This window comes from Hippichthys cyanospilos, chromosome 8 (assembly GCF_059441005.1).
Source record: "Hippichthys cyanospilos isolate Australia breed blue-spotted pipefish chromosome 8, RoL_Hcya_1.0, whole genome shotgun sequence".
Taxonomy (NCBI): domain Eukaryota; kingdom Metazoa; phylum Chordata; class Actinopteri; order Syngnathiformes; family Syngnathidae; genus Hippichthys; species Hippichthys cyanospilos.
The window spans coordinates 12,803,501-12,826,746 of NC_142376.1; the positions used below are offsets into that span (position 1 = coordinate 12,803,501).

Here is a 23,246-nt window from a genome sequence, read left to right on the forward strand (position 1 = left end):
CTTGAATCGTTGTACTGTAGTTCTGATTTCTGCCAATGAATTTCATACTTTTTTTAACCATCATCTAAAAATGTGGCAACTTGTCACCAAACTATCAATTTTGCTGTTGCTGATGACTTCTCACACCCCCAGATTTGACAATTGATGGCAGTTGCAATTTTCCACAGTCTGGGATCGAACTCCATTCTCCAAAATGACTTCTCACTCCCTGCAGGGTGGTGTTTATCAGGTTACCTCAAGAATTCGAGGGTGAAAAGAATGGGTGTGGCCTGCCAGCAATCCTGACGGACCTCAACTGAAAACTGGTGTGATCAGCTCGGGCGTGCTGTTTGTGCTAATGTGACCATCACAGCCACACTTGACTGACTCGGAGGAAAGGAATGCCAACCCACATTAGTGTGTAACCAATATATGGAGCACTTCCAGGCTATATGTGGTTCTTCCACATGTGTCTGGGGCTCTTAGTCTTTTTTTTTTTCAATAAAAGAAAAAAACACCCTAAGCAAAGTGTGAACGCACCCAATATTGGACCATGTCAGAGGGTTCGAGTTATGCAAACTTCTCTGTCTTTATTTATTTATATATTTTTGGTGGTGGTCTTTTTGTGTGAAACTTCTGTAGTATTGTCATATCATAGTATATACCTGGACAGAGTTCTCTCGCCTGTTGTTGGAGCTGCCGCCAGGGTTGTCTCGGGCAACAGCAGTTAGAGTGTAGTGGTCTTTTGTCTCTCTATCCAAGGGAGAGAGGATGTAGATTTCACCCTAAAACATATGAGGTAGGATGACTGGGGAAGAAACTTCTATCATTTCTTTTTCATACTTTTTTCTGGCACACATATTTTGACACAAAATGTACAGTATTCTCGAATAAGGTATATACGGAATTTACATTGGAAAAAAAATAACAAATAAAACACAACTCAGAAGACAAACCTCTCAACAATTTCAGGAAACATGAGGAACAGATATCTAAGAGGAGCCATGTTGGTTAACATGTTAAAGTAAACTCACAGTCTTTGGTCTGATGGCAAACTTGCCCTCCCCATCAACTAAGCTGTACTCAACAACAGCAAAGAGACCTGAATCGGCATCTGTGGCACTGACTCGTACTATGGTCGTGCCGAGGTTCGCATTTTCAAAAACAGGCTCCTATCGACAGGGAAAAAACTTGTTCAGTATAAAATCATCAGCAATACATTCATCAGTACACACTACTCTTAAAGGTTTTACTTATATAATGCTATGCATGTCATTTATACTCAGTACCTGATATGATGGTTGTAAGAAAACTGGGTTGTTGTCATTGACATCCACTATGCGTAGATAAACGGGCAACTCAGCAATCCGAGGAGGACTTCCGTGGTCCCTCGCCCGAATAGTGAAATTAAGCCATTGGACTTGTTCAAAATCCACTGTCTGGTTGGCCACAATCTTACCTAAGAAGTTTGTAAGAGACTGAGAATTAATATCATTTTGGGCTGGTTCTGATGGAAATTCTGCTATGGTTCTGATGCTCCAATTTTCTATTCTATTCTATTCTATTCTATTCTATTCTATTCTATTCTATGATAGTGTAATCCAGAATTGGGGCTTGCATTTATAGTAGTACTCTCTTAAGACCCATCCTAATAATTTATGTCCACTGTAGTGGATTTTGGTTTTTGGTCTGATTAAGTCCTGATGTGCTCATTTAGAAGACATCTCATTTCCAATTTTTTTTTTAATTAATTTAGCTGTCTTGCTGAGGAAAAAATGGACACAACAGTGGACATGAATGAATAGGCAGGGTCTCAGGAAGATATACAGTATATGCATTTAAGCGTTAACATATTGTAAATAACACTTTCGCACTTTGATTCAAGAAAAATGACACACATTTTTGTTCTTATTTAAGAAGCGCATGTTCCTACATAGCGCTCACACAGAAAAATTGTCCATCCCTGGTCTCATTGAACAATATTAACTGAGATAAATAGCTACTGTTTTTACATACACAACATGCACAATGTTCATGTGAACACCTAAGACATCTATAATCACCGTTCAGAGAACCATCAATGAAAGCGATCTCAAATACTTTGTACCAGCTGAATATATTATAGCCTGAGGGTTATTACTGTATAATAAAATGGGTTTTATTTTATATCGCATGAGTGTGGAATGATGTTCACAATTGGAGGGTAAATGCCCGCTTGGGTGCACTGGTTGTAATACCAGTGGAGGGGTCCTCCAGTCTGACGTAGCCGCCTCGTGGTAGGTGTAGCAGCTGATAGATGACCTGGCCATTGGGGCCTTTATCCGGGTCCACAGCTGACACAGAAAGCAGTGTTGTGCCAGGCTGCGCCCCCTCCAAAATCTTCTCTGTGAAATTGGTCACTCCAAAGGGACGGAAACGAGGAGCGTTGTCATTTACGTCCAAAATGTTGATGGTTAATCTTGCTAAGGTGATGAAAAAAAAACCAACCAACATCAAATTAATTACTCCAGCTGTTTAGACTACAGTCTCAGAAATGTATTCAAAGTGGTGAAACTGTCCTTACCGTTTGGAACACTGCCAGACTTGTCAATAACCTCACTGGCGTTGTCATGGACAGACACGATAATCTCAAAAGTAGCAACCTGTTCTCTGTTAAGTGGGTTGCGTACAAACACTGCACCTAAAATTTCAGTAAAACCAAAAATTGTATCATATATTTAAAGAATCAACCTAATCACATAACAATGATATTCAACAGACTGACCAGTGTGCAAATCAATCCCAAAGGACTCCTGCAAGCCATCTACAGGATTGTTCCCATCATCCTTTGCTTCCACTGAGATGATGTAGTACTCCAGTCGGGGATGCAGATCGGGGTCCTCGGCGGTCAGCGTGGCGACCACCTCACCAGGCGGCGTGGACTCGTTGACATTAATCATGGTCAGAGGCTCTATAAAACGCGGACGCGAATCATTGACATCGTCAAGGATGACCGTTAGGGTGGCCGTGCCCGACAAGGGCGGTGTGCCACGGTCTGTTGCCATGACAACCAAGCGGTAGGATCCACGCTCCTCCCTGTCCAGGGTGGTGTTGCCGACTAGGACGGCGCCGGAGACAGCGTCCACCACAAAGCGATCCTGAGCACCGCTAACCAAGCGATACATTAGCCAGCCGTTCGAACCGGAGTCAGCATCGATGGCGGACAGCTGGGTCACTACCACACCTGGAGGAGACATTAAATAAATCTTGAGTCATTCTTACCTTTGCCAATAATTGGGATGCCCGCCAATACGCACGCACCAGTTGGGCTATTCTCGGGAAGTCGCACACTGAAACTAGCAGGGCTGAAAACAGGCGGATTGTCATTCTGGTCCAGGATCGTCACTGTGAGAGGAACGCTGCTGTTTAATCCTCCGATGTCCACTCCCACTAGCACCAACTCTATCCGAGGCTCCTGAAATGCCTCGCGGTCCAATTTGGCTCCCGGTTGCACATGAATAACTCCTACAAGAAGAGACCGAGACCAACCGTAAAACATCTGCAGAGGTATCTTCTAGCTATCTTTTGCACTGTGTTGCTCATACATACTCACCACTGTCAGCATCCACAGCGAAAAGGTCCACCCTTGCTCCGAACAGACGATACTTCACAACCGCATTTGGTCCAATATCTTTATCTACAGCCAGAATCGGCCCATTCAACACAGTTACAGTGCTGCCTGAAGGATAGACACAAAGCAAGGTATGAACTTGTTTTCAGGGAGTTTGGAATTCACCATTCGAATTGTGTAACTTTCTTTTTGATTTAATACATTTGGATTAAACACATATTTCAAGACTTTGTTATTCTTTATCTTATTTCTTTTTTCAGATGGGGTTTTTCTTCTTTTTAGTGTCTCGAAGTGACGCCCATCGTAAACTCCATTGATGACAATTTGTAGTTATCTACAAAAGTTCATAAATAAGTGGGTAAAAAAAAAGAGAAATAAGTTGTTTTAAATTTTGCTACTTGCTGTCAACTGAATTGAAAATTCACATGTGCTCAGTTAATGACCAATCATAACTCACCTATTTTCTGGGTATGGTAATGTGACATTGGCAAGCTTTTCAGTTGAGATCAAGTGGCAAAATTTGAAAATTTAGTTAACAAACTGTAACAATAGGATAATTTAATGCTGAATCTGAATAAATATTAACCAAGCTAAATTTAATTTAGATTTCTTTCATTCTATGTGTATTGACTGTTTATGATGATACATAACGATTATAAATATCTGTGGGTATGGCTACTTTTACTCTTTAATGCTGGAAAACAAAAAACAATACTAACAGTAAAATACTGATAATGAAAAAGGTGGTCAAGTTCACATGAGCTGTAAGGTCAATTTCAAAGTCAAATAATTGATCAAAAGTTTTAGTGACTTAGTGACTTTAGTCCATCATTCCTCTTAAGATTCTGTGGATTTCCTTGTTGATTTCCCTTTACGATTACGCTTAATTTTTGAAGACTGACCCAGTAGTTTCTGAGAAATAAGGGTTTAAAGGACGGCAGCCATGTCCCCTTTTGCTGAAAATATCAAAATTCAGCTTTGATTGACCTAAAAATTTAGATGCAGCATCGCAATCATAAAGTGAGCCACATTTCATGAAAATCAAAATGTGCTTGGTTAAACCCAGAGATTTGGCATGAAATGACCCCATGGAGAAAATATTATTTTTTTTACTGCTGGAAAAGGTTGAATAAGCGTCCTTTTAAATTTTCAAGGATCCCAACATTGAAATCCAAAGATGAAATGAAGTAGTGGGGATTTCTGGTATGAACTGGTCCACAATGTTGGAAAATACATTCTGTTGTTTTTAAAGTTCAGACTTCTCGTTTTCACAACTTCACACACTCAACTAAAAACTAAAGTGTAAAAACAGGAAGTGGTTCAGACGTGTTAAAAATGAGGTTTTCAGCTAGAAACAAATAAACAGGCAAAACACACACACACACACACACTCTACCACAGGGGTCACCAACTCCGGTCCTCGAGGGCACCTATCCAGCATTTTTTCAGTGTAACCCTCCTCCACTGCACCTGATTCATAGGATGTGCTCATCAAGAAGCTCTGCAGGAGCACCAAAATGATCATGATAATTTGCATCAGGTGCAGTGGAGGAGGGTTACACTGAAAAAATGCTGGATAGGTGCCCTCGAGGACCGGAGTTGGTGACCCCTGCTCTACCAGATGCTACCTGCTGCAGCGTTCTCCGTGACCTCAGCCCTGTAACTGTTTCTCGTGAACACAGGTCTGTTGTCATTCTCATCCAGTATGGTTATGACCAGAAGGTCTGAATCCTGGTAGTGTGCAACAGAAAAAATTAGAGGAGGAATCCAGGAATCATGAAAGAAACCAGGGCATTGTAGAAATATGAATGAAGAAATTCAGTACTGTAATTGTGATGACTTTTACAACACAGCACAAACATGCAGCATTTTGTTATATAACAACACAGGATTACCCTGCGAGCGATGCGAGGGTTCTCAGGGTTATCTTTGACAGTGATGGTGAGTCTGTACTCAGCCACTCGCTCTCTGTCTAATGGTCTGTTCACCTGCACCACACCTGACTGATAGATGCAAAGAGGATGAGAATTTCGCTTTTGGAAAGGTTAAAGCTCAGCCTAACCACAGACATGCAAATGTGAATGTTAACTTCTCCTTAGTTTCGCAAAACACAGACACACATACGTAGTGCAATTTTTTTTTACATGTAAACCAAAACAGTTTGTTAAGGTTTGTAGTAAGAATTGCGAATTGAAAAGTGCATGACATTGGCACAATGTAAAATCTTGATTCACTCACCGTGTCATTGATGTAGAAGGCTCCATCCCGGTTGCCAGCAGTGATGTTATAGGAGAGCAATGCATTTCGCCCACTATCTGCATCCCTAGCTCGAACTTGTGCCACCGATGTATGTATTGAGGCACCCTCACTCACACTTGTGTTGTAAGGCAGGTTTAGGAGCACGGGGTCGTTGTCGTTGATGTCTCGGACGCGGACCCCCACTACAACCTGTTAAAAAAAACAGCACACAGTACAGAGGAACCTTTGAATACGAAGGTAGTGAGATACTAACAACACTGTCATGCACCTGTCTGCACAAGAGTTCTGTTATAAGCAGAATTGACACTGCGGGTGGTTGTTCCTTGCAAGTATTTTTAAGGGTAGCACAACAGAGATGAATGAAACTAAAAAAAAGAATACACATTGGTAAGAGAATAAAGGAGACATAGAATTTGAAACAAACTCAGGAAATGCTTGAATACCTTTGAACAGGTTGACGTATAGTTACACTTAAGCACCACACAAGCAATGGTGCATAGTAACATAATTAAGTAAAAATACTTTCTTTACTTAAATAATTATTTTATAAGTATTATATATTTTCTCTATATATTCTCTCAATTTGAAAAGAACATGTACTGTTCTTGTAACAGAATTAGAAAGAAATCCCACATACCCCCTGAAGTGTCTTCCCATACCTACAAGGGTAACTACATCATCATTTGAGATGAGCTGAATGATGTTAAAGGTTTGATACTGGAGATAAGTATTTCTATTTCCATTCATTCCATGATAAAATGATGCTAATTAGACCAGCGGTTGAGGTTGACCAGCACTATGAGTGAAAAACACAGGTGAGAAGGTACGCTTGTGTCGTCTGCACCCACCGAGCTATTGCGCGACGGCGTGCCGAGATCTCTGGCTGTGACAGTGATGTTGTAAAAGGGAGTGGTCTCTCTATCCAACTCAACATCCTTCCTCACTCGAAGTTCCCCCTCCACAGGAGAAATCATGAACTCGTCTTGTAAAGCAAGATATAGAGTTGATAAATAACTGAGTAACATTGCCGTTCATAAACTAAGAAAGCACAACAACACCAACTTTGATAGTCTCCGCCGGTGATGCTGTATTCCACTTTGCCATTTAGCCCTGAGTCCTCATCAGTAGCTTTGAGCGTCCAGACTCGAGGACCTGGCTGGCCTTCAGTCACCTCGAAGGGGCCCTCATAGGTTCTGGGGAAAGTGGGTGTCACGTCATTCACGTCTAGAACGTTCACCAGCACCTATGGTAGAAATGACAATTCAAAATGATCTCATGTTTTTCAGGTGTGTCTATATTGTCTGTACGTCTGCTGAGTGCATATTTGACAGGGTGACAGTCAAAGCAAAAAGAGAGTAAAAGAGAGTTGGGGATCAAGTACATTTTTTGAAACAGAGAAACAGAGAAAGAAAAAACAATTACTGTGGTGCTAGAAGTTAAACGATGAGCAGGATTTGGACTTTGATCTGTCGCCGTGACAACCAAAGTATAGTGTCCATTACTGATCTCATAATCAAGTTCCTTCACAGCTGTAATCCTCCCCTAAACACACAAAACAAGGACATAGTTTTTTTTTTTTTTTCTCTACAAGTTGTCACTATAATGATCATTTGAAAAGCTCACCGTAATACTGTTGATGTGAAAAGTTTGGATTAAGTTGCCCTGAGTGATGGCATATCGCAAAGTGCCGTTCAGATCCTCATCCGGGTCGATGGCGGTTACTGTCGCGATGGTGGCACCCACTGTGTCGGGGCCCTCGCTCAGTACAGTGACGTACTCCTCCTCTGGAAATTCTGGAGCGTTGTCATTTTCATCCACGATTCGGACGTTAATGGTAGTGGAGGTCTGTGTGAAAATAGGTAAATAAATAATCAATAACTACATTTTAAAAAAAGGCCATCGCTGTTACTGACGTAAGACATCCGCCAAACATTGCATAAGATGTTGCATAAGAAATGGTTGATTAATATTGATAGTGATTTACACATCATAATCTAATGTTCTTTTAACAAATTCAAATACAGACATAGAAGCAAATGAACTTTTGGGTCCTTTTTAATCTGCGTACTTGAACGTTTCCCCCCTTTATTTTTATTATAATTTAAACAAGCTACCTGTGATTTGAAAAAAAAAAGCAATTAGAATTCCATTGCATTTGCATTGCATTTTGTTTTATCGTGCACATCAATTCAAACTTAAAAATGTTTATTTGAATCGTGTTCAGGAAAAGTGACTAATAACATTCTTAGACACAACAGTTACAGCCTAAAATAGAAAGGAAGAAGAAAGAAAATATCCCACTGAATGATTGGTATGCCAGCGAAAGTCATAAAAAAATCTTTATATGGAACTGAGTTTAAAATACACGTTTGCTGTGAGAAAGACCTTTTCCTGTGCTCTCAAAGTGCACTGTGCAGAATAAATTAGATTATAATTAAGTCAATCACTGGGAATGGTGAAACTATCTTAATAAATCGCAAACCAGAATTATCAAATTTAAGTGATGGAAAATAATCAACAGTGCATAATATTCAAACCTGACGTAGGAGTAAGAACTTCTCAAATCCCATTGACCTTTGGTCAAGCTATAGAGCATTTAATTAGAGGAGTGTAAAAAAAATCTGAATAACTATAAATGTGGCCTAAATTTTGTCGTCTCGAGATCGCTCAGCTTTGAGGCTGATTGTCTTTACCCGAAAATCCTAATAACAATTATTGCGTGATAAAAAGTACCGTGTAAAATATTTAGGGAAAATATCTTTGAAGCTCTCAACCGTACTTCTTGTGGGCGGTGCCAACAGAACCGCTGTATCACGTCACGTGACTTGAGTCGAGTCCAAACTTCTCGATCTCACACGCAGGAGTTGGGGCGACACGGATCAGTCGTCTTATGCTAATTAGAGTGAAACTCAACTTTTACCCGAGTGCGATCCACATCATAGTAGTTTGAAAGTACGATCTTTATGACAGCGGGTTCAGACAAGCATGGACTCCGGATTACTTGGGAGTGAGACGATGTTGTTTTGGTGCTGCTGGCTTCTGATGTCCTCAAGTGGAGGTGAGTTGATGAACGGGCGTGTGGCTGCATGTTGACACGTTGCCCTTTGTCACAGCGAACTTTTACGATAAAAACACCCACTTAGACATTTAACCACTTTGTGCGTCTGCAGCGCACACTGACTGCCTGTTTTTTTTTTTTTTTTTTCGTCTGGCATATTCAGGTTGCTCCAATTTAGTATTTGTTCAAGTTCAGCTTGTATTGTTTTAAGTAACTTCCATTCCCCAGAGACTTACGGTTAAAATAAGTATATGGGCTCTAATGAGGTAAAAAGGTTTTTAGCTAAGATGACACATCTGGCTTTACTTAAAGTTTTCATGTTCTTTGTGAACTTCTTCAGCACCAAACTGCGTTGTTGAAATACAGTTGTGAATGAATTCTAATCTTAAATTGCACAATGCAAAGTACAGTACACGTTTTGCACGGCACAACTTGAAATTTAAGCAAATATTGCACAAGACATAGTAGTAAACCACGCAGGCTGAAATGACTTGGCCTAATTAATGAACTATGTGTCCTCGTCAAGGACTTTTTCATTGCAGCTGACCAATATAGAGATGGGACAGCTGTTGCCTTCAGGCGTAGGGTGCTGACTCCTCTCTGACCACTTTGCGCCTTAAGCATTATGCCACTAACATAAACTTCAGCATATCATTTAAATGCTTCATTTGAGAAGATGGAAATTATGTATGCATACTGTTGAAGCTGCTGAGGACGATTAAGAAAACATCTCCAGTGCGGCCCCCTACTCCTGCTCACAGCACTGTTATGTCTTATTTGGTAGGTTGTCCTTCCTTTTGAGCCCAAACAGCTGTTTGTGCCCCTGTCAGTCAAAGCCTGCCCCTTGACAAACCATGGCCTGAGATAAACAATAATCAGTGTTTCCAAGTCGAGATAAACATTTTACTCCCTGTGTAGCATGGTGACGGTCAAAAATGCACCACACAGGATGTGACTATGCAAGCTTAATCTTGTTTGCTACCCCCTCCCTCCTGTTTAGCACAGCGAATGTAATGCATTGATCATCTGCACTAAATAAGTCAATATTAGGGGGCAGTGATTGAAAATGGTTTCCTGGGTCAGTCTCATCAACAGGATGTGGCCTCGGGCAGTTTTTCTTCTAAGACGGGATGTGAGGAGTGAGAAGATTCCCTTTCTTGTCATTTTTGGGGTATCGCATTTCTTAAAGGTGAATACCATACAACAGGCCTCCACTGCTGGAAAATCTCTCAACGGTTATTTTGCTTAGTATCAAGGATACAACATTGACTGTGAATGATATAACCTTGACTGCTTCAGCAACAACAACAATGTCAGCAGGGCAACTAATTTTGCAGAGGCCACAAAAAACGGAACTTCTGCAGCTGTATAAGCCAACATGCTCATTATTTGTATTTAGAAAAAACATATATTTTTTTCCGAAGAGATTATTACGAAACCTATTGTGTCATTAAATAAAAATAAAAAGCACTATTGATAAATGATTAATCGTTTTGAGACCTGGTTGAAATAATGATCGCCAAAATCCTCGGAATTTCATCCTCTCACCAGTACATATTCTCCTATTTCTTATCTTTGTGTAAGACATTGACAATCATGAACTTTGTCTTTGGGGAAATAGTATCAATATTTTTGCCAATTTTTCTCACGTCAGGAACTGAATCATCGTATGTTAATGTTATTGCGATGTCGCTTCGAAACCAATTTACCAACTAAATAATTGAGTTTAATCGATTTTTTTAAATACTTTTTAATTGATTGCTTTCGTATATTACTGTGTGTAGCTATTGTATGTGAAAGAACAGCTTTCAAATTAAAAGAATGAAGGCTGGTCAAAGGCCCTTGGCGGTCTGGATGTGCCTCTTGAGTATTTGCCCAAGTTTTGTACTGAAGTACAAGCCTTACAGCCAGTTAACATATGTGATTCTCAGCTATGCTTTAGAGCAAAATGTGACTTTGATTTGAGATATTGTGGACCAAATGAGCAAGTGATTCATGATCAATTTATTTTCGCAATTTCTGCACTTTTAATTTGAAACAGGGTCTTGGTCATTAATTGAAGCATGGATTGAAAAAAAATCAGATTCATCAATTAACTGAAAAAAACATTGACATAATATTATATAGTAATTGTTGTATTGTTGTGTTGTATGCATGGCAAACCATAGCCTCTTCTTTCAAAATGGTTGCTGCAGATAAGATGATGTTGTAAAATGCTTACACATTGGTGGTTATACTAGAGGATGTGGAAAAACTTGCTCCTTGACCAATTATAATTCCTGTAAGCAAACCGACTACCTACAGTTTCAGTATTCTGAGCTATTAAACAATGTTTGTTTGTTTTATCTTTATTTTTGTCTCTACAAGAGGCTTCGGCTGAAACTGTGTGTCGAAGGGATAGTCTTTGTTCCTCCTGCTGGTTTCATTAACTCTTAATAGTCTCATCAACAACACATGGATTTGCATTTGCAGGAGGTGTGAACAGGGGTGTGTGCCTGGGGAGGCACTTGAGCAAACACAGGTAGTGAAATGATACCAGATCTACCAGTTGGTCACTTGTCTTGGAGCAGGACCTCTCTTGTAGAAGTTAAAATAAGCACATATGTCCAAATGTAACCTTGGAGGGTTTCATAGAATTAAACATGAGTACATATAGTGGATTTGTTGTCAAAAAGAAAGCTGTTAGAGGCAATGTGATTCAAACAGGTGGCATTCAAGCATATAACAAAAGGGGGACTGTTTCTGTACCCCAAGGGACTATCAATGTCCTGAGAGAAGGGGAAACCAGGTTTATAACAAAGCACAAACAAGACGTCTGTTGGATGCAAAAGAACAAAAAAAAGGATAACCAACCCCTAATCCCAGTTTGATTGATACTTGGGCAAAACCCCCCACCATCCCAACAGTGTTTATGATGTTAGATATTCACAATGTGGTGTGGTCAACTTCAGTTAAACATATGATGTCATCTCATAGTTTACAACTGTTACTGTATATACATTTATAATAAAATGCTTTTTATGATCTACTAAAGAAACAACGGAAGAGATGCCAAATAGGAGCCAAAGAGGAAGTGTTGTGGGTGTGAAACGAGAGTGGATGAGTGCCTCCCCTCCTATTGTCCACCCACAGTAGCAGGAACAGCCATGGGGGCAAGATTCACTTTAATCAATCCTGCATGGTCTTCCTATTGCCTCCAGCACACAATGGGTGGTGCAGAGTTCACTGTTGTACCACACATCCACATTTAAATATAACATATGCAAACATACAGCCTATCCAAACATTGCTGTGAAGTTTTGCAGAGCCGAAACAAGATAAACAACAACAAAAAACATTACTATCACACTTGTATGCTTCCTCATTGGATAGCAGAGAAAGAAGAGTTTTTTTAAATAGGCTGAGCTTCCTGTTTTTTGGTTTTTTTTTTTCCAGTCACAAGCAACATTTTTCCCACAAATGTCAGCAGATACAAAACACCTGCAACATCACCTTGGATTGAGTGTGGGTTTGCATGCAACCTGTTTGCCATGTTCTCCTAAAGAAAACGAGCAGCTGTCTCTTCATGGGACTTAGTTGTTACTAGCAAGGAGCCAGGCGAGAGGGAAGAGGAATTCAGGAAGGATGTCCACTCCTTAAATCCTGACACACCCTCATCTAAAATCTTCTTAGCACCCCTGCAATAATGCTCACAGAGTAGGCATACATCTTGCTCTTCTTGCACGTACTCATCCACTGTCTTACATTATTGCATTATGGAAAATTGAAGGTGAATGTCCCTAGCTAAAAGTCTGATCGCCGCTGTTAAATAAAACACTTTCTACCATAGTGATCAAAATTGTACAAAAAAAAAATTACATCTCAAATTATTCAAGTGTAAAAATGTTCAATCCCCCCAAAAATCAGTTTAAAAAAAATCAATCTCACAAAAAAATTGAGTAGAACAAAAATAAAATGGCCCAAAACATGTCTTAGGTTAAGTGAAAGCCCAGATTTGTCCATAGGTATGAATGTATGTGTGTGCAGGAATGGTTGGTATGTGCTCTATGAGAGTTTATCCCGCCTCTTGCTCAAAGTCAACTAAGATAGGCTTCAACACAGAAAAACAACGGCAAGCAGTAAACAAAATAGTTTAGGGCTGAGTACTTTAAAAAAAAAAAAATGCTTGAGGCATTTTTTTTCTTGCTCCGTATAGCCACTTATTAGCGTACATATCAGGAAAAAAAATACGTCAAGCCAATCACAGCAACAATTGTTAATGAATTGCATGGCAGTAAAACACTCTGGAATTGTGAGAAGGAAAACTTCAAAATGAAACTTACTCTCCCAAATAATATAAGGAAACAAATCTCTTGGTACGCTTGTATTTTGGAGTTGGCCCCTGCAGTGTGTCGCATTGTAACAGTTTGACTTGTCTTTCCCCTGCAACTGGTGGTACAGACTCTGATATAGAAAACAACACAATGTTGTTCCGAAGTTACTTTCAATCTCAAGCAAACGGCTTGATTGCACTGACATACGGCCCCAATGTTTATTGATGGATCGGGCTCCGTCATATTCTAGGTGCATGTAGCATAAATTAGATGATAGCTAGCATCACTCCACATAGGCTGCCATGATAAGACTTATACGACCCTGCACACTATGATGCTCACAGCCTGCCCTACCAATCCTACTTGTCACTTTTTAACATAACATACTGACTCAAATGTGCTGTTTCTGTCAGCAAATTTGTCTCTCTGACCCAAATTTACAGGGAGGGATTTGTCCCTAATCATAAGTTTCTAGAGAGGAAAGTAGTGCTCTGCTAAGCACAGTTTAAATTTAAATTAAAAAATAATTTACCAATCTAAAATCTCACAGTTAATATTTGGGTTAAAAAAGTTGATTATCAAAAAATTACAAAAGCTGGTCATTCATAGTTACGTGGAAATGTGTGATTTGGTCTGCTGTGTTTATGGTGGTTTTTCACTAAGAAAAAAAAAAATCTAAATAAAAGATACGGTTCAAACTTTTTGGTAGGATATCCAAATACAAAAAATACTCAATAGCTGCAGCCCTAAAATGGCGAGATATATCCTATACGTTATTGTGCTAGCATATACATGTTATAGGCCACACATTAAACTTTAATGTAACCTATGTGAAGATTCGTGTGCAGCAGTGAACAGGATGCGGTGAAAACTGTTGCTAGATACAGTATGACAAAAAATCTCACGTGTGTTTTTGGCTTCCGGAACGTACGGGACATATAGAAGCATAACAATCTCGGTCTGCTATTTCACTACAGTGACTGTTTACCACACTGCAGTAGTGGTTGTAGGCGAGACCAGAATTCAATCCCGCCCAAGCTTTATTACAGTCAAAAATAGTGCCGTGTTTAGAAAAAGAAAATACGCATAAACCACACACACGGCACTGTTTTGAAGACTTAGGAGGGGATGAAATGGAGTCAAATTACTTCTCTTGAGATTTACCCTTACGATAACCACATATGACAGAAGCACATTCCGCGCAGAACACAACTGGCAGTAAAAAAAAAAAAAAAAAAAGCCTGTCTTGGATCGTCAACCACCAAAGGCCAACCACTCACGCTGGCAGATGTACGACATAAGTTTTGTAAGAACCTCACATGCCACAAGGCTAAGAGCAACTCATTGTCGTGCATCCCCTCAGTACCAGACTCATGCCTTGGGTGTGAGGACAAACTAAATGGTAGCAGTCAGCATTTGCTCGAGCTATGCCCTTAAACCGCAGCCTGTGTATAGATGACTTGTCTTTGGCCAAACCCAAACAATGTTTCTGGGAATTTTTGAGTCATGTGTGTCACTCAGTAATTACATTCAGATATGAGTCAAGTTAATATTTCTCTTTTAATCAGTTTTGCAATGTTGCCGTTAATCATTTTTGTGGTCAAACGACAGCCACCCCTGTGACTGAGTGTATGCATTATGGTTAGCCACTTGGGTTACTCTACAAAATGCGTGCGGCCTGAGTCCTGCTGCAAACATTGAAACATTTACAATAAATTAAAATGTTATGGGTGTGTGTGTTTTTTTTTTTTTTTTTTTTGCCATCGTAACAAATTTTGAAGTGCAAGTTTCAGTTACTTATTTGACAATTTTTTGGGTATTTTTCTTCCACATCGTTCTCGAAGTATCTTATCCAAGGAATGGCACGTTCCTGGTAGTGTGATAAATAAGTGGTCATGCCATTATGAACTTTGACATGTTGTTGCCTTCTGGGTGAAATTTCAGCTCCCTAGTGTCTTCTTTCCATATCGCTGGCATCAGGAGGAATCCTCATATCTCCCAAATCAACCCTTTTGCATACACTCTAAATATGGAAAGTTTGTTCAATCAGTCAAGCCATTTTTAACACTTCTGATGTAACAATTTGTAAAATAAGATCACACTTGTAGACTGACTAATAGTATAGATTAAAAAAAAAAAAATCTCCAAAAAGTGACTTTTATGACATCTCATCCCAATGCCAGCAATATAATACTGCGCTTTACACCAATTCATTTACTTCGTAGAATTGAAGAGTACTAGGGGTGTATGAAAAGTTTTGCACATTGTGTATAAGAAGTGTCAATGCAAATCCCAAACAAATGAGTTTTTCTACTATAGGATTGAAGCGCTTAAGCACCATTGGACCAAGAATAAATGTTCAAAAATCTTTTATTCAATTTAGTTTCTCATGCTTAAAGCTTTTCATACACCCCCCGTGTAATTGTTTTGACAACCTTCCATTTCATAATACCCAGCTGTTCATCATATGTCCATTTAAAGTGCTCCAAATGCGAGCATAGGGAAGAGGAAGCGTGCTGCTCAGACCAAATACTCACAAAAACCAGGAAGTTTGTAATGCACTGAATTAGGGCATGGGATGTTGTTGTACTTTGTAAGAACTGTTATGCCCAAGGGATCGATAGATGTTATTGTTTTTACATGGTAGACATTTGCAATTGCACCAGGCCTTACTTTGCTCTCTTTACTGCCAAAAGGATTTCTGTATTCCATGTGTAAATCTATGAAAGTAAATACTACTGGCATAAAAATAGCAGTCCTCATGTCTGTCTGGCTCATGTCTTATCACTGGGGAATTTGTGGTCAGAGTTTAGGCTCCCAGCCATGTGATTGAGATAGGGCTGGTAATTTATACTTGTTTTAAGTAACACATACAGTATAACACATTTTTGAAACTTCATTTAACTTCAGAAGAGATACTATTGCTCCTGTGACCTTGGTGCACCTTTTGTTTTTGTTTGAAATTAAAACAAATATATTTGTTCAAATGCATAATATCGGAACCGATAATCTATTCCTAAAGGGAACAATACTTGGAACTTAAGTGAGCCTGATTTTAAAGAGAATTCAGCAGCAGTTGAAATGTCTAACATGTGTGATGTAATCTAATTATAATGTATTTCATGTTTTTGTTTTTTGTAGCTACCGGGAAGATACCCCATTCCTTATCCTCATTAAGCATTTCCGCCCCTCACCTTTACTGGACCTGTCCGGAAGGGGCAACATTCGCACCCGACTGTGCTCAGACAGGGGTCCCCTTGGCCCCCTCTGATGTCTTAAAACACGCCTGGCTTTTCACGCCACATAGCGACCAACACTGCATGGGACGCTTAGGCCCGCGCCACATGACCTACGGGCAACCGCATGGAAACCACACCTTGCCAGCAGGGTTCAAATTTGGATATTCCAAGAACAATCTGTGGATGGTTCTGCAGAATGTGACTATCGCTGACCAGGGGCGGTACTGCTGCATGGTCCTGGACTTTCAACAAGACCATAAACATGCAAACGTTGTGCAGAGTTCCCACAGTCATGTTATACTCCATGTGACGCCAAGTAAGTAAGGCGCTGCGAACATATAAATCCATCAAACGTTTCAGTTGAGTTCTTCTGATAATCCCTTTCAAATGCAAAGGCTATATTAAAGAGATACTAAACCTATTTCCACATTTTCGTCAGTAAAAAGTTTGCATTTTGTCAATATGTGATATTATGTTTTTTCATGTACAATTAATGCTAGCGATACACCAAAATGAAAATGTTTGGCTGAAACAAAAAACTTTTTTTTCCACACTTTTACACACTATATATATAATATATATATATATATCTCCACACACAATGATACATTTGCCGTGTCATACTATGACAGCGTAACCGATTTGCGGGTCAGCAACTGAATATGATTTTTGTTGTTGTTGTTTTTTTGTTTTTAAATAATGATGTGTTGATGTTGGTAGCTGAGTTGTTGATGTTGGTAGCACAGCTAATACAGTGAAGAAGGCCAATTTAACTATTTTCACTAGACTGAAAGAATTCAAAGTACCTTTAGATGAATATTTTTGATGGACTCGTCCTTAAATGTTATTATTTGAAAATCACACCATTCCTTTTACAGGAAGAAATGGATCCCAAGAATGTTCCATCATTGATCCTGCACTACCTGGAGGTTTGTCATTTGATTTAAGATCACTAAATAGCATGCTAAACATTCTGTTTATTATGCAATTACTGTAACTGACATTTGTGTGCGCTCTATCTTCAGGGGCTGTGCCAGTGGCCCTGGCCATAGCAGCCTGCATCTTGGCTCTGCTTTCGCTGCCTGTTATTCTGCTACTTGTCTACAGGCAGAGGCAGAACAACCATTCGAACAGACGTATGTATTTTAGATCTGTTACACCAACAGGACATTTTGTTAGATACGACTGCACAATATATTAGGATTCAGTATCAAATTAAGTTCTTTACGATTAGTAGCTTTTAATGACACTGTGATGTTAAATTAGCGACACGTTTGTTATTGTGGTCAGAGTTTGCGCCGCGCACACATTTCATGTTTCATGTCCTAGTAAAATGATAGGAAAGCAGGTCCGACTCCAGCCCAAATGAGGTTGAGTGAAGCACAAACAGTTCCACATCAAACGTGATTTGGCCTCAATTATTTTCTCGCTGCGCTTTGTCTGAAAATACATTTCCTGTTGGAGAGTAGAATCAACGGTACACAGAAGGGAAACTCGTTTGCACACTATATGTGCCGTTCAGCTTTGTTTGGCTTCATTCACAATAACCTATTTCCTATTTCCTCTGTCCCAGGTGCACAAGAGCTGGTGAGGATGGACAGGTATGTTTTCCCACAGTCTGCTCGGCAGCTGTTCTTACAGGATGCGTTTCATAACACATCTGCTCTTTTAAATATCTTCCACATGGATTGATTCTAAATACCCAAACTACTGCCATATTTAGACCATCTGTAGAGACTTTTGGACAACAGTAACGAAGCATCAAGGCTACTTCTGATCACGTTATAGTTGCTTTGTTTGATGTCACTGTTTAGTTGCTGTGCTCGAGATTTACCAAATGTTTTGTAAAGAAGATTATCTTCGGTCCATAGTGTAAACTGAGTACCTTTTTTCTTGTGTTTTCAGTGAAGCTCAGGGTCATGAAAACCCAGTCTTTCTTAGGGAATCACCACGAGTGAAGACCCGCACAGTTGCTCAAATTATGACAAGGCAGTCCTCGGGGACGGGGCACCATCTGTTATCTGAACCAGGAACCCCCATGACCCCTTCCGTACAGGGGGATGTTTTCTTCCCAATAGAAGGTAAGACTATACCGTTATATCCCTGCTAAACAGCGAAACAATCAAAAAGTGGATAAGTACGCTGGAACCTTTGTGATCGTTCCATCAATGGCACATTCAAATGATTTTTTTTTTTTCTTGAACCTTTTTCGCTCTTGGATGTAAGTTCTATTGCAGAAGTACAAAGGAAAAATTTGAAATATGGGTTTCAAAATTATAATGATAAAAGACTCTGACGCAATGGCAGCGTAACCATGGCCTGAGAGTGTTGAAATGTCCCACATTTGCTGGAAGTGTTGGCGGATGCTTGTGTAAAATTGCGTGTTCACACTCAGATGAGATGGCTTGCGACAGATGTTACTAAGAAGTTGAGTGGATCTCCACCGCATAGCTGAGAACTCAGGTCTTTTCCTTTTCAAACCAAATTTCCCAACTCAGCAGTCTGGTCTTTCTTATTTTCATCTACTAATGCTTTGTACAAATCCACTCGCGCTACTATCTGGGAAGAAAAGTAACAAAAGTAAAGTATTGGTCATTTTTTTTATTTGGATTTTCCCTGCCAAAATTCTTGAGCTGTTAACAAATGTGACAAACCATGCAACCCAATTAAATGTCACACTTTTTTGTTCAGCGCGAATAAAAGCCCCACTTCAGCTTTCTTCTTCATCTTTTTCAGCCATCTGACCTTACATTGAGAGGAACCTTCCAAGCAGCTGGTTCCTCTTACTTATTGTGAATATGTTGCAATTCAGACTTTTTTAAAAAAAAAAAAGATATTTTGGTGTGTTCTTAGATGAATATATTCACTCTTGTTCTCAAGAGATTCAAATATGAGAACAATTATGATTTGTAATTAATTCATCCAAGCTTTTTAGTTTTACATAAACATTTCTAAGAGAAGCCCTTTAAATTTGCATGCATTGTGTTATTGTGGCACATCAAATGATTGATATACTACACCAAAACAGTAGTTTCAGCCATTTATGTAATTTACAGACTTTAACAGATGCACTTGTAACCATTTACCTTCTGCTCTGAGACTACGTAGTCTCAAGTGCTGGCTGCAACCTTTCATTTAGGAATGGTGTTGTGTTCTTTTGTCAGTGGCCCAAAAATTAGAAATGAACTTTGCTCGTCCTGTCCATCGCAGACTTGCTGAAATGCATGGTGTTTTCAACTTTGGCAGAGAGCTTTGCTTTGGCTCGCTACGGCTGCTGCTATTGTTAGTCCTTGTTGCATTTGCAGCAAGGTGCTTTTTACGTTTAACTATGCTTTTGTGGTTTGCACGCTCCTGCTTGCACGCACACACACTCACACACACACACAAAAAAGAATGTCACTTGACCTTGATTCAAGTTGCTGTCAGGGCATTTTTTTAAGGTTACATTTACCATTCATCAGATAGACACCTCTCATTTGCTCTTCCATTTTCACATCTAAGTTCTGGTCCTGAACTTGCCCTTCTGCCCACAATAGGAGCCCATCAATTATTGCCAAATACAGAAAGACCCCTAATCGGTGTCCACTTCAGGTTGTGATTGACCTTTTATTTCCAACCCCAACAACTCCAGCACCAGATGCCCGATGCCAGATTTTCAGCACACAGAAAGCAAAAAGTTAGAAATTAAAAATGAGGTGAAATGTGATTAAAGCACATAACATCTTAACTGTGACAGTATGTAATTAATTGATCACAATCTGACTCCCATAATATTTATGAAGGGATCAAGCATCAGTATATTCAATACATACTACACAGTACAAAACAAAAATAATAAAAACAAAATTTGGGCTGTATCTAGCTCCCATCCACACACTGCAAAAATGTGAATTGACACCTCTGAAATAAAATGAAAACAAGAAAAAAAACTAATATTTGATGCCAGTTGATGGGGAAAGTATCCAACATGGCAGGCCAATCAAATCTTATGCTGTGTTCGGGCCGAACATTTGAAATCCGAAAAAACAGAACGTTTTAAATTAGTGTCAATATACAGTATTTCGCTCAACATGGAGCGAGAAAGCACGGTGGGCGACGCTACATGGAAAGTGAAGCGAAATTCCTCTCATATATCTGTGTGTGTGTGTGTGTGTGTGTGTGTGTGTGTGTGTGTGTGTGTGTGTGTGTGTGTGTATGTATATATATATATATATATATATATATATATATATATATATATATATATACACACACACATATATATCACCTCTCGCGTGAATTTGTGAACAACCTATATCCCCTCGAGCGAGTGAGCTTAGAAAAACAATTTTTTGAATTCGCTCTGAACGCAGCATTCGTTTTTTTGAGGCATCATTTAAAGGTTTGATCAGTTCTCTGTTGGACTAGAATGTTTTGTTTTTTTTAAAACAAAGGTTGACTTTGCTTAAAATCCACTGAAGGTCTTTGAGGGTTACCATTTCTCTGCTCTTATAGACCTTCTTTCTTCTTCCTTACAGACACCATCCCTGAGTCTCCAGACATGCTCCTGCTTTAAAGAGGGATGAGACTCCCTCCTTGCTCTTAACTTCTGACCTGGAAACAGCTTTGTGACTTTTTTCTTTTCTCCTCTGTGACCCCAGAGCAACGTTTCCCTTGGTCTTTCTCACAATTACCTCTGTTGGGAATGTCGTCTGTGCACTGGGTTTGGTCTGTAGGAGGTAACAGACTGACTGAATTTTGATTTCAAACTGTACTTCCTGCACCTGCAAAAGCTGGACACTGTCTCGGGGTAAACTGATTGAGAAGTCTTGTGCTGTGGCAGCAGGGTTGAGGGTGCGTTAATGGGCGTCACCCATTCTAAACGATGACTGCGGCTGTGGGTGGGTCCAGCTGTTTGAGACTGGAGTAAGTTTAGTCCATCCATGACATAAAACGTTTTCTGCCCACTTTGAGAGAGGCAGGCTACACCCTGGCCTGGTTGGTTGGCAGTCATATGTGGGGCAGAGTGATTGAGAGTGACGCATAGATCCTATCTGATCCCACATCAAATGAATGAAAGATTGTCGCTTAGGCTGCTGTAGCACCATGCATGTACAGACATTGCAAGCTGTTTTTTTTTTCCTCAGGTGAAAAAAAATGTTCAATTAGTCAACTATGTAAAAATCATGTTGAAAGATTACACTCAGTAATGGTATATTTTAACTGAAATGTCATATTAAATCTACTTTATTTATCTAATGAGCAAAAACAAAACTTGCATTTGCCGAAGGAGAGTTTTTGTTCCCTTTGCTTCTGGTCAGGCGAGCTAACGTGAAGATGTGAAAGTGAACTCTACAACCTTCCTCAGTGGTCCCAGTTTTTTTTTCAATTCTTTTCAGTGAACTTTCAGAATACAAATTCCTTCTTAGTCACAATAGTCAGAAATTTGCAATAGCTACATTCTTGTCCACATTCACATTCATTCCAGCACATTCTGATCTTATCGTCTTAATACATCTTTGTAAAATCATGTCAAGTTTGAAAACTTGCCCAGATTTCTTCTTAATAACCAATGTAACATTAAAATCACTGCTGTCATACTGTTCCTGTGGTGGTGGATTTTATTTTGTTGTTGGAAGTTGATAATTGAGTTTTTGAAAATTGTGTGACTATCAGATGTAAGTGTGGATGGATGACAGCATAGAAAAATGTAGTTTGTGAGTGTGAGAGAGTTTGTTTCGCACATTGTGTGCACAGCAAGTGAATGGATGTTTTGTCGTAAGGTCGTAGAACAGGGTATTCTGTATACAGGTATATTGTTTTTGTGTTTTCCTGGAGTTTAATGTTGCCAAATATGTTTGTACATTTTCCTTAATGTGAGAGAATAAATATTCTGTATGTTGTCCTTAATTAAAGCTTTATTGGTAATAAAAAAAACAGAGCTCTTCCACTTTATCTTTCTACCTTTTGTACTTAGATTGGGAAAAATGCAACAGATTGTGATGACCAAGTTTTGTTCCTGTTTAACATTGATTAAATACATGATTACATGGTCAGATAATAGGAAAAAACATTTAGCCTGTCCGTCTGTCTAGCTATCCATCATTCATCCACCTTTTAACCCTGCTGTTTTTGGGCAATAGGTGGGGTATACCCTCAATAGTTTGCCAGCCAAATGCAGTGCACACAGAGGACATCCACACTCACAAACACACCTAAGGTCAATTTGAGGTGTCCAGTATACCTACCAGGCTTGTTTTTGGAAAAGTGGGGGGAAACTGGGGAAACCCAAGCGGGCACAGGGAGAATATCGCAAAGATAGACCGGAGTCCCTAGCAAAAGTCACTACTACCACTCTTCCACGTGCCACCCCAGCCAGCACAATGTTCTTCAATGTTGCAGAAAAGTTTCAGCTGGAAATGCAACATTTTTCTTCCCCTTTTTGAAAACAGGGCTTGTGGCTTTCTTTGCTAAGGTGTTTCCTGTGTTGTCAACAACTTCTCATTTTAGTCTACTGTGAAGTGTATGATCTACATTCAAATGGTGTAGTTAGTGTTGCATCTGTCGCTCTTGTCAATACAGGGAATTGGGAGTGTAAAGTTTTAATGAAACAAAACAGTGGTGCCAAATTATGATGACACGTAAGAAAAGACAATCACTTTTACGATTAGGAGTACTGTAAACTATAGGAAAAAACATGCTGTATTTTGTACATGTAACGTCCAATGGCTTGTCACTTACTGCAGTCTTCACAACTCTTTGAACAGGGTACTAAATAGTAACGTTACAATTTCTTTGTGGGCAAATAT

At 39.5% G+C, this 23,246-nt stretch overlaps 2 protein-coding genes across 2 annotated transcripts in view; one reads left to right on the forward strand and one right to left on the reverse strand.

Annotated features, from left to right (window-relative positions):
- Window positions 1-23,246, reverse strand: part of cdh23 (cadherin-related 23) — a 171,124-nt gene that overhangs the window by 9,537 nt on the left and 138,341 nt on the right. The window contains exons 38-52 of the mRNA XM_088421399.1: window positions 7,472-7,693; window positions 7,271-7,390; window positions 6,911-7,091; window positions 6,697-6,830; window positions 5,828-6,037; window positions 5,485-5,592; window positions 5,218-5,320; window positions 3,572-3,697; window positions 3,280-3,483; window positions 2,744-3,202; window positions 2,543-2,659; window positions 2,217-2,441; window positions 1,269-1,438; window positions 1,014-1,151; window positions 645-764 (exon numbers count right to left, since the gene is read on the reverse strand). Of these exons, the coding sequence (XP_088277525.1) occupies window positions 645-764; window positions 1,014-1,151; window positions 1,269-1,438; window positions 2,217-2,441; window positions 2,543-2,659; window positions 2,744-3,202; window positions 3,280-3,483; window positions 3,572-3,697; window positions 5,218-5,320; window positions 5,485-5,592; window positions 5,828-6,037; window positions 6,697-6,830; window positions 6,911-7,091; window positions 7,271-7,390; window positions 7,472-7,693 (2,637 nt within the window). The remainder of the gene's footprint in view (window positions 1-644; window positions 765-1,013; window positions 1,152-1,268; window positions 1,439-2,216; window positions 2,442-2,542; window positions 2,660-2,743; window positions 3,203-3,279; window positions 3,484-3,571; window positions 3,698-5,217; window positions 5,321-5,484; window positions 5,593-5,827; window positions 6,038-6,696; window positions 6,831-6,910; window positions 7,092-7,270; window positions 7,391-7,471; window positions 7,694-23,246) is intronic.
- vsir (V-set immunoregulatory receptor) lies at window positions 8,699-22,383 on the forward strand. The gene is made up of 7 exons (XM_088421598.1): window positions 8,699-8,906; window positions 16,361-16,774; window positions 17,337-17,387; window positions 17,484-17,594; window positions 18,032-18,059; window positions 18,364-18,539; window positions 20,976-22,383. Exons 1-7 carry the CDS (start codon window positions 8,834-8,836, stop codon window positions 21,011-21,013), a joined length of 891 nt encoding a protein of 296 aa, XP_088277724.1. The 5' UTR covers window positions 8,699-8,833; the 3' UTR covers window positions 21,014-22,383.